The sequence below is a fragment of the Somniosus microcephalus genome, chromosome 13 (assembly GCF_052327205.1).
Source record: "Somniosus microcephalus isolate GS21.2 chromosome 13, FLI_Smic_1.0, whole genome shotgun sequence".
NCBI lineage: Eukaryota > Metazoa > Chordata > Chondrichthyes > Squaliformes > Somniosidae > Somniosus > Somniosus microcephalus.
This window is the reverse complement of record NC_140999.1, coordinates 151,909,980-151,922,126: the sequence shown is the minus strand read 5'-3', so window position 1 is coordinate 151,922,126 and position 12,147 is coordinate 151,909,980. Positions and strand designations below refer to the sequence as shown.

At 44.3% G+C, this 12,147-nt stretch overlaps 1 protein-coding gene across 2 annotated transcripts in view; it reads left to right on the top strand.

Moving 5' to 3' along the window:
- gdap1l1 (ganglioside induced differentiation associated protein 1-like 1) overlaps nt 1–10,001 on the top strand; it is an 83,119-nt gene extending 73,118 nt beyond the window's left edge. For both annotated transcript variants that reach the window (XM_086005367.1, XM_086005369.1), the window contains exon 6: nt 7,458–10,001. In XM_086005367.1, the coding sequence (XP_085861493.1) occupies nt 7,458–7,801 (344 nt within the window). In that variant the 3' untranslated portion in view covers nt 7,802–10,001. The remainder of the gene's footprint in view (nt 1–7,457) is intronic.
- The last annotated feature ends 2,146 nt before the right edge of the window (nt 10,002–12,147 follow it).

The following is a 12,147-nucleotide window of genomic DNA, read 5'->3' as shown; positions in this document are numbered from 1 at the left end:
ATTTCAACCACACCCAACCCACACACACACACACACACACACACACACACACACACACACACACACACACACACACACACACACACATTTTGCAGATCAGGTCATTTAGTAACCTTTTAAAAATACGATAAAAACATGTGTGTTCTTACGAACATACAGATAATGACAGACATGAAAAGACCCACTGGTACATCCAGCTTGTCCCACACAACTGCGATGCCTTGTACATCACAATGGCCCGGATTTTACAGGGCCTATGACCACGAGGCCATAAGTGCCCTGCAAGTTCCGGGTTTCCAAATGCGCTGTGCATGCGCGAACACCCGGAACTTGCGATCTTTCAAGTTTCAGCTTGAGAAATCCTCCGCATCCCCGGGAAATGGACATTCGCTGGCGGAGAGTTGGGCTATTTGCCCAACTACTGCCCAGTGAATGCCCGTGAAACTTTTACGCCTGGTAAAGGCAGGTGTAGGGCCTTCTTTTACCAGCGTAAGAGTTTAAATGAATATTAAAGTAATTTAAAAAAAATTACTTTAACATAAAAATCTTTAAAATTCGTTATTTTTAGCCCTTTAAAACATTTAAATTATTTTCCAAAAAATTATAATTTTTTTTGTAAATGTTTAATTTAATAGTATTTTAATTAATTTTGAACATGTAATGATTCATTTTTATTTAAGTTGTGTGAAATTTGTGTTTTTTAGGTGCATTTTATTAAGCTTATGGGGATTCCGTATGTAAATTAAATTCCCATAAGCATAATGGAGATCCCCCTTTCTAATTGGTTGGCCAGGCCCATGTGATCCCAGGGACACTTGCGAACCGCGTGCGCCCCTGGATACGTGGGCCTTTATGCATGCATACGTGTAGAGGCCCAGGAGCGCGAGTCTATGAATCTCCGTGACCATCAGGTAGGTTTGTATTGTTCTTGCGGTTCAGAGGCATTCACCCGCAGGAAGGCTCCAACTGCAAATTCAGGCCCAATATGTACACTCCCCACCCCACCTAAAAGCCATGTAATCTCCTGGGAGATCCTGAGATCTCCGACACCCTTAGGCAAGCAAAACTAGTTCAGGAGACCACTCTGGCCCTGATTAATGTTATATGGTACCTATATGGTAAGAGGTGATCTCCACCCCAGCCAGAAACAGATCCAGCTCTCGCTTTAAGGAATTCTACAGGGCCAAAAGTTTGGGATATCCATCTTCTATCATATATATTTAGTTTTGAAAACATGTTCAAGATCAATACCATTAAAATTATTTGGCAGACTTGTTAATCTGCCATGTTACATACTCCAGATTTGGCCATATTAAGTTTTAGTCTTGCAGGAACATCTAGCCCCTTTTGCAAAAATACATTGAAAAAAAGGTGTTCTGTTGTTCTTTCAAGTAGTTATTTCATTCTTTCTTTCTTTGTTGAACCTTTTAACTACTTATTTTCGGATGCTTATCCAAGTTAATGAAGTTGCAAAGGCTGCGATCACCAAAAATGTGTACACCAAGTTAGAGACTATGGGCTGGGTTTTGCTAGGGCCGGGGAGGCGGGATTGGAGGCGTGTGGGGAATAAAAATCGCAAAACTGGCGTGCGGGCCCAAACCCGCCTCCATCCCACCTCCACGCAATTTTCCTAAATTCGTGTCTGCTGGTCCCGACTCCGTCCCGCCTCCAGGAGGCAGGATAGGCCCTTAAGGCCCTTAACAAGCCCTCAATTGGCTCTATAATCCCAATTTCCTAACCAGTTGCAAGTTTAATCGTTGTCCCACGTGAAACACGCCTGGTGGGAAACACACATCTGAAACGTGGTGGGAGCACAACTGGCTTGCGGAGTAGCAGCTGCAGCTCAACCATTAAATGGCAAATTTGAACAGGCTTTAATTGCAGGTGGCATAACTTTGCTCTCTCAGGTCTGGGGGATCTTTCAGAAGGCATACCCACAGCTCTGGAAGTTTGCAGCCTGACAACCATCTCCAGTGTGACCTCCTGGGAAACCCCTTTCGCCACCTTCACTGAGCGCTTCCTCAACTGAGGCATCTACCAGAAGCATGGGAGCCATTTTTGTCCTGCCCTTCTGGATATTACATGAGGCCGCCCAACAGCAGCAGCAACAACAGTTGCGCCAAGCTGCTGCTGCCCCACCTGAGGATGCACAGGCCAGAAGGGGCCAGCGCATGGAAGGCCGTCGGCGCAGGAGATACCCCCCAAACAGGGTCTACAGACGCAGGGTCAGCTACCTCAACATGTCTGAGCAGCAGTGCCAAAGGCGGCTACGACTTTTGCGAGAGATAGTGGCTGACATCTGCGCAATGCTGCAGCAAGACCTGGAGCCCAGAGGAGCAGCTGGACACCCCTTATCAGTGGCCGTCAAAGTCACCATCGCACTCAACTTTTTTGCCTCAGGCTCATTCCAGGGATCAGCGGCAGACATCAGCGGCATCTCCCAGGCGGCCGCACACACCTGCATCAAGCGGGTAACCGATGCCCTCTTTGCCATCGCGCACAATCACATCCATTTCACCAAGGATCGAGCAAGTGTCATGGCGAGAGCGGTTGGATTTGCTAATCTTGCAGGCTTTCCAAGGGTGCAGGGCATCGTTGATTGCACACATGTGGCCGTTAAGGCTCCCCATCGCAATCCTGGTATTTTTGTCAACCGCAAGGGCTTCCACTCCCTCAACGTTCAGCTGGTGTGTGACCACAAGAAGGAAATTTTGCATGTTTGTGCCAAGTACCCTGGCAGTTGCCATGACTCCTTCATACTGCGCCAGTCTACTGTGCCTCCGCTATTCAGTCCGCCACACCAACTTAACGGATGGCTACTTGGAGACAAGGGCTATCCCTTGAGGACGTGGCTATTGACGCCGCTGAGGAGGCCAGCCAACGCAGCTGAGGAGAACTACAACTCCAGCCACCTTTCCACCAGAGCCATGATCGAGCAGACCATTGGTCTGCTGAAGATGCGCTTCAGATGCCTGGATAGATCAGGTGGAGCCCTGCAATACTCAGCAGCCAGGGTCTCCAGAATCGTTGTGGTTTGCTGTGCACTTCACAACATGGCACAGCGTCGTGGCTTGCAGATGGCCGAGGACCAAGTGGCTCCTGACATATCCTCCTCAGATGAGGAGGAGGAGGAGAGCGAAGACGAACATCTTGCAGAGGCTCATCAACCAGCGGCAGCAGTGCGCGAGAACATTGGTGGCCGGCATGCAAGGAACGCGCTCATATTGGGCAGATTTGCTGAGCCTCGCCCATGAGGGACTATTGCCTCGCATCCTTTTACCTGAGCACTGACCAGGAACCAGCTGACTTCTAGCGATGTGACCACCATACTGACCTCAAAGTGAAAGTCCCATTCGCGAAATGACACACGCCACAACTACAGCAGTAGCCAACAGATGATTTATTACCATTATTCTGATGGCTTTCAACCATAACACATTAAATTCCACCCAAGTGACTACCCTTGTGACTATTTGTGCAGTTTCTTTCTCTTACGCGTGCTCCTACGTAGTGGTTCCCAAGTGGCATCAGCAGATGTGGAGGCCCCTTGCTCACTTCCTTGCTGCTCCTGTCTGGACACCTTTGGCGGGCGTCCTCTGGGGTTGCGAGCCTGTAAGGGCTGCGCAACAGTCTGCTGCTCCTGCGGCTGTGCAGGGGTTGAGACGCCGATCTCACTTGGGTGCTGACTCAGGTGGGGCTCTGACCGAGGACTTGTCAGTGGCATGGAAGTTTGAGCGCTTGGAGAGGAGCCCCCACCTCCTTGTTCTCTGCCACCATCATCCCTCTCATGGGTCAGGTCCCCCTCAGCACTTGCAAGTGGCGAGAGAGCACCTTGCTGCACATCAGGGGAGCCATGGGGACCCGTGTCGGGACTGGCAGTCCTTCTCAGAGGGACTGCCATGAAGGTCTGGTTTCTCTGTTCAATAGCTGCCCATCGCTCCTCCAGAGATGTCAGTCTAGTCTGAACACTCACCATGTTTTCAACACTCGCGCGACTTATCTCCTCCATGGCCGTAGCCAGCCTTTCCACGGAGGTTGCCATCCTTTCCGTGGTAATGCGTTGATGCGCCAATGACTCCACAAAGGCTCTGCTCATGTTAGCGACGGACTCCTCCATTTGCTCCACACTCGCAGCAACCCTGGAGACAAAACCTGCCAGAGACTCCTGCATATTTTCCTGGAGTGCCATCACCGCTGATACTGTGGATGGACCCAGAGGCAGAGGGTCGACATGCAGCTGAGCCGAGCTGGGAGAGTGCTGCGCCCTCTGACTAGGACTCTCCACTGCTGTCCCTGTCTCCACCATCTGCTGAGGCTCACTTGTGAGCTGTGATACACCAGGTGACAACACTATTTTATGTCCCGAAGGTCCCACCGAGGTGTGAGTGTCTGCGCTGGTGCTGGGTGCGTTGCCTTCTGCTGACGCTGTGCCCTCCGAGGTTGCAGCTCCCTCTGAGGAGTCTGGATGCTGAGGCTGAACCTCCTCCTGCGTCCTGGAGACGGGAGCTTGCGATGGTCCTGTGGGGGAGTAAAGGAAAGTATCAGAGATGAGAGGCCAGGGTTACCTGCACAGTGCTTATTGCAGATGATCAGAGGTCCATCTGCTAGAGCTTCCAAGTCATTATCAGCGAGTCATGCAATGCAATTGAAAGAGTTGGAAAACTCTTCTGTCACCAGCTTGCTCTGCTGCACCGGTCTCTCCGTCCCCCACTTGTGTGTCGTCCTGGATGCCGACGATCTCCAGGATCGCCTCCTCCCATGGGGTCAGCTGGGCTAAGGAGGCTGCCCCTCCCCCTGTCCTGGCTCGCTCTCTTCGGTTGTGAGCTCTCTTTTCCTGCAATGGGGGAGACAAGTGGAGTTTGAGCAAGAATGAAGGAGTAAGTGTAGAGAATCGATGGCATAGATGCTTAGAAGGAGAGAAAGATGGAGTGAGATGGCAAGACCAAGGGCCCTCCCTATGATAGGGAGTGTGAGGGCTGCATAGTCCATTAGTTAGGTGAATGTGACCATAGAGAGAGAGGGAGTGGGAAAGGGTGCATGGATGTCAGTGTCAAGTGGGATGTGGAGGAAGAGATTGGTAAAGCTGAGAGCTGGTGAGGTAAGGCAATGGGGATCAGATTAAGAGTGATGGGAACATCATACTCACTTTTCCAGTGCGCAGGTCATGGAAGCGTTTCCGACACTGGATCCATGTTCTGCTGGTATTCGAGCTGGCGTTCACCTGCTCTGCCACCCTCAGCCACACAGCCTTGGTTTGCTGGGGTGGCTTCTTCCTCCCCGAGGAGGGGAAGAGCACCTCCCTGCTCTCTGTCGCTCCCTCCACCAATGCCTGGAGGGCTGCCTCGTCAAATCTGGGGGATGCCTTACTCCGATGTGTCGCCATGATTGATGATGGTAGCAGCAGCTGCCAGGGCCAGAAGCTTGGCAGTCTGCTGAAGTGAGCAAGGCTTGTGGAAGCCCTTAAATGAAGCAGCAGTGATGATGTCATCGGAGGCGAGCTTCCCACCTGAAAAGCTCTCCGGCTAGGGGTTCCCACACGTGGGGAATCAATTGGGCTATAAAATCAAAATTGCATCAATTTCCCACATCGTTCAGGATTCGTGTGGGAAACACCGAAATGCGGCGAATACGACCCCAACCCGCCCCCGTAGCAAAATCCAGCCCTATATCTGTGAATAATGTGCCTTCTGTTAGGAGGTCAAACCAAGTGTAGGCTGAGATTGGTCTAATAGATTAACCAAATTCAAAGGGACAGTGCTCGGGGGTGGGATGGGGAGGAATTGATGGTAGGACTGGAGGAGGTTACAGAGATGGAGAGAGTTAAACACAAGGCTAACATTTTTTAACTGAGACATTTTGGGACTGGGAGTCAACTTAGGTCAGCGGCGAGATGTGAGCGGAACTTGATGCGGGTTAGAATATGGGCAGCAGAGTTTTTCATGAGTTGAAGTTTATGGAGGGTGGAGTATAGGAGGCCAGCCAGGAAAGTGTTGGAATCGTTTATTCTGGAGGTGACAAACACGTGGATGAGTGTTTCAGATGCAGATCAACTGAGGTAGGAGTGGAGGTGTGTGATATTAAAGAGGTGAAAGTAGACAGTCATTGTGATCGAGAGAAAAATAGTGTTTCCAGCTCAGCTCAAGGTGAAAGAGGCTGCCACGTTTATCTGGTTCAGGTTGAGGCAGTGGCCGGGAAAGGAATGAAGTTGGTAGCGCGGGTGCAGAGTTTGTGGTGAGGCCAAAAATGATGGCTTTGGTCTTCCCAACGTTTATCTGGCAAAAATTACAACTCATCTAAGACTGGATGTTGGACAAGCAGTTTGAGAGAATAGAGGCAGCAGTGGGATTGAGCAGTATTCACTGTAAGCTGGAGCCCGCGCAGCTGAATTTTTAATACAAAGTGCGGTATTTTGAATGGCCCGTGCAGCCCCTTAAAGGGGCTGTGCAGGGCCAAACAACATTAGAGGGAACATTGGTACTGAGGTAGAACTAGTTATCATGTGGAAGTTGACCCTATATCTGCAGATCATGACAAGATGCAGCATATACGTAACAAAGAGGAGGGGGCCAGGGATGGGTCCTTGGGGGACCCCTGAGATGACAGGTGCAGGAGCTGTAAGAGAGGCCATTGCTAAAGCTGCCCTAGCTACGATCGGATAGAGAAGAGTTGAACCAACCGAGGACAGTCTCACCAAGCAGGACGATGGAAAAGTGACGTTGGAGGAGGATGATGTGGCCAATTATATTGAAGGTTGCAGAGAACGACAAGGATAAGGATGGATGATGCACAATAACCGTAGATAACAGCTAAAATTGAAATGTACTAGTGCTGCTGTTCCCACTCTTTTGAGGTGGAAAGAAATTCCACAAGAGATGTAGATCACCCCCGCATTACAACTGATGCAAGCCAGACGGCTAACTTTACAGCACTTGATAAACTAGGCACAAGAGCAGGAAAGTAACCAGTTCATGATTATGTATGTTTAATAAAGAAAATATAAACTGTTTTTTGATTTAGCAGCCATACTGTAATGCAGTTCATTATGGTTTAAAAGTGCCTTTTGCATTGAAACAGTATATAAATCCCAACCCTGACAAGTGAGTAAGCTCCACCCTACCACTGAGCGTCTCATTCTCAATCCCTGGTTCTAGGAGCTAAGATTTGTGCTTTGCGACTGTTACTTTCACGCCCACCTGTCATTCATTTCGATTTAAGCAAGTCTGTCGGTGACAGGAGTGTGTCATTTAAAAAAAAAACTTGGGTGGGATTGACACCAAATTTGTTGAGAATTGAACATATCAGTTATTATTTAGGTTCATCGTTAAAGAATATAGTTTGTGCCTTTACATATGAACTTTTATATTGTTTTATGAAATGATAAGCATTTTACAAGACTGTAATATTGAAACTTGCAGTAGAAGATCTCATGCAAGATTTTGCATCCCTTTGTTTTCTAGGCAAAAAGTGTGAAACGTGGCTGTGTGGATCAGTTTTTACCTTAGCCGATATCTCCCTTGGAGCAACGTTACATCGCCTCAAGTTCCTGGGGCTCGCTAAAAAGTACTGGGGAAATGCAGATCGACCCAATTTGGAAGCATATTTTGAGAGAGTGCAGAAACGTACTGCATTTCGAAAGGTTTTAGGAGACATACACACCACATTGCTGTCAGCTGTTTTGCCCAATGCATTCCGCCTTGTGAAAAGAAAACCACCTTCTTTCTTTGGCGCCTCATTTTTAATGGGAACCCTAGGTGGAATGGGATATTTTGCTTACTGGTATCTCAAGAAAAAATATATGTAAAAGAGTAAATGTAATTCTGTGGTCTGTGTAATGTGTGATATTATGGAATGTTTAAAAAAATGTGAATAATTTCACTAGGTGAATTCTGTAGTACTGTTAACATTCCATGCCATAGGATGGTATATTATACAGCACATATACTTTAACTGTTGTTTCTTTTTTTAAATACATAGGTTTAGATTGCCCATGCAGACTTCAGGCCAGAACTTCACTAAGCTGCATAAATACCACCAGATAGTAAAGTTAGAAGTGAGTCAAGTGAGAGTTAGGAAATTGCATTGTTTATTACATTCTAAAAGCTGGCAATCCAGCAAAACCCTGTCCTGTTGATAGAATTTAGAAATAAACAGGCTCTGGTGAGTTGGACTGACAGATTTAAAGCTAATTTTCATTAGACACATTACTGACTTCCACCAAGTCACTCTGCTCAATTTATTTTGTGATTAGATTTATACAAAACCACTCTGGAACCATCATACGACCATTTTCCTTTTTTTGTTAATTTAAAGTTTCACTACTGCTTTGAGGGGTGTTCGTGGATCATTTTCAATCATACTTTAGACCAATACATTTTATTAAACCGTTGAATGAATTGTGAACATAATTCATACTGGAAGAAGATGAAGTAAACAAATTAAAGTGCACTTACTTGACTAATAAATGCAAATTTATTTTGGAAAAAAAGTCCACAGTCCTCATTCAGGGTTTCTTTACATCACTCTCTAGCTCAGAGGGAAGCTACTCAATCTGCTCCTGGGCCTCTCCCAGTCTGTATTCAGTGATTTAAGAGATGGGCGATAATCGTTCAGGTGAACTTTCCAGTTTTTCCATTCTGCAGGGCTTACCTCCAGTTGGCAGTTCCACCCTACGTCCCAGCTAAATTTAGGAGTTGACCATGTTGGCTGTTACATGTGTTGGTTTACTTTCCATTGCTTGGTGCCGTAATTTGCTATATCAGTGTGCTGTTTCTTCAAGCCACTTTCCAGACAATTTTTTTTCTCTCTTCCAGCCTTCCCCCATATTTTATCTGCTTTGCTCACCTTCTTCCGAAAGTAGCAACTCGTGCTGGGGTATGGTTCCACATGCACCAGTGTCCCTCCATTGCCTCACCCGAATGGCCATTCTTGATGTGCAAGCTAAATAGCGAGTGCTGCCAGGCTATTTAAACATGGGTCCATCACAGCCAAGTCTGATGTTGCATTCACTTGATGTCCACACATAACTAGTAGGAGCATAAATCCTGATTGAATAGTCCAGGAATGCAGAGACCAAACATGGTGTCTGACTGCTGCCCCAGATCAAATCAGCTGCCAGCACAGATCATGGTTTAGACCTGGCAGCTTCCTGGTCTGCACAGTTCAGTACCACACCACACAATGCATTTATTGATGAGCCATTGGGTGAGCTTAAGCCAAATGTCTCTTCTTATAAATTTTCTTTTAAGTTAAAAAATTACCAAGTATTGTAGTGGCCAATCCCTGCCTGTTTAATAAGGTGGCTGCTCTTAAGGCCTCTCATAATGTCAGAGTCTAATTGATGCAATATCTGTTTACTTACCACATAAAAGACAAGAAGCATCTACTGGTTCCATCTCCATTCTAATGTTTTAAGTACATAGAAACATAATGACCAATATGCAAAACTAACATGCCAGCACGCGAATGAAGTTGAAACAAGCCTGAACCAACTAACACAGAGCTGGGTAATGATAACCTATGTTTTAATAATCTCTGCATCATTACTTAATCAACATACATGCCCAGATTTAGGTACTAAAAGTGTTGAAGGTGTAGATTCATAAAGCAGAAATAAGACCACAACTAGAGAATTTTTACATTGTTTCATATTTTAGATTAGTATCTTTCATAGCACCTCTAGATAAGAACCTTAAACTATTCCAGTTTTGCCCGAGATTTGTTTGTACAATCTGAAATGTTATCAACGTATGAAATAGTTTCATCCAAAAGCAGCTGAGCATTCGCATGGGAGAACAATGGCACATTCTTGAAATTTCTCAATGAGAAATGAACATAATGACTCACTGTGTAAAAGTATAAATTTTAGATAAAGCTGATCAGTATTGTAACACTTAAGATGCTCCCTTTGCAGCACTACAGTTGTGGATACAAGTCCTTGGATTATCACATTCACGTCAACAATCACACTTACTCATTCTCACCTAGACCACTGCTGGTCACATCACAGAGACTAACAAGTCATCACTGGGTGGATTGTCATTAGATGTTGTGGAGGGATCAATTATTGTTTTCCCAGTTACTCAGCTGAAATGGTTATATAAAGGAAAAAGCTCGAGATTGGATGGTTAAGTCCTGATTAGAATCACTACATACCCAACCATGATTAATTCTTAAGATTTCAAATTATCACTTAAAAACATTATGTTGTGGTCTATTTTCTTACTCAGAAACCAAGAAAATCTTGGTGGAAGTACGGTCCTTGCCTTGTACATGGCAGAAGCAGATCAATTCTGTATAGGTTTTAGAATATTGAACAATTTAAGCTATCTCAGTACCATGCTCGCCATATAAATTTGCCTCCGATAAAGATCCCAAGCAAGATGCTTTGGAAAACAAGTCATAGTATCTGCAAAGTTTAACTTTAATATAGATATCACTATACAATGGAGGAACAAGGACCTCGTCTTCAATGTTTACATCAGGAATGCAGTCTTCCTGACCACATAGCAGCCTTAAGATGTACACCATTAAACTGGATACCACTGACCATTTATTAAATACCATATGCTCTACTTGATTGTAAATTTCTTTAAAAAAATCAAAACATAATGAATCATCAGTGTTTCAATTTACTGGTAATTATGTGAACTGATGGATGAGTAGTTCCAATTTCTCTTTTCATGGGGCAAAGCAGCAATGTGTAGGATCAAACAATGTCATTGCGTACAGAATAGGATGGTACTCAAACCACTTACCTAGTCAACAGATCTGCCATGAACACGCAATATTTTGTTAATAAAAATCTTTTTTGAATGGCGAGGTGCAAACTTGGTGCAAACTCAAAATATTCCTTATGGAGATAGTAATTTGTAGGCTGGAAGAGAGTTAAGATTCTGGGTGTTAAAAAGTGAAATGGGGAAAGGGAGGAACATCCAGCAACATAAAATACCAGACAACAATCCTCAGTAGTTACTGTGGCAGGTGCACTAGAGTTATCAATAGTTTAATAGTTGTAGTCTGTAATTTGTGGGATATTTTGCAAGTGCCAGGTGACAGCTGCAGTGATGTAAATGATCAGGTGTACTACATACATAACTGTTAAATATTAATGCTGTGCATTAATAAATTAAATATTAATGCAGTGTAATTCTGTAACAACTGTAGAGACAATGCAAAACTACCAATACTGAATGTGTGCAAATATAAAAAAAAGAGGCTGTGATATCACTATCTTTCCTCCCACCCAAAAACCTTGAGATTCTGAATGGTAAACTTTTAACATGATATTATGGTATAACTTTGTACACAACTGGTTTTGCGATTTGCATGTATCTAGGATTTCTTAAGAGATGTTAACCCACAGAAAGTCACTACAAGTAAATTCCATACCAACAATTTCACTATAGTAAAGGAATACTCAAATGCATTAAAACCATTTAAAGGTGCTCTGCTTTGGTTGAAATTTTTAATAACATGCCAAAATTCTCCAGTCAATTCCAAAACATACATGCTACAAAAAGGTTTTTGGACCCCACAATTAATACAGCTGCATTTTCTTTAAAAAAATAACATTTAAGTTAATTGAACATTTAAAACAAATTCTTTAGAACTTAGATTTGGCAACATATTATATAGTAATATACACTAACTAAATCTACATGTTAAGTATGCTTATTTTTTGCTTTGTGGAACCACTACAATTGCAATGGGGCTGGCAAATTCTCTGCTTGTCTGTTAAATCTGCCAAAAATCATTCTTAAAGTAGTAAGAGTAATAGAATACAAAGCAGTTTCTAATATAGTCCTTAGCCTAGAAAAATCCAGAGTATCAGAATTACACATTTCAATCAATCTACCATTAGTATGTGACATGAGAAACATTTTTGCAAACTCTGCAGTTGATGGTCAGTACAAATATATGAAAAAAAGGAAAACTGCTGATTTACACTAGAGATCATTTTGTGGGACTATCGGACTGGAATTTGCTACATTAATTTATAGAAATTGCATCCGTATTCACAGAGGAATTTATACTTAGGAAGTCTGGCCTGTGGTCATTGATTGAAGGACCTTTTTTTTGTAATTATCGAAAAGAAACTGCAATATAACAAACTAGCCCTTCTTATTTATGATTGTTTTTAGAATCCCA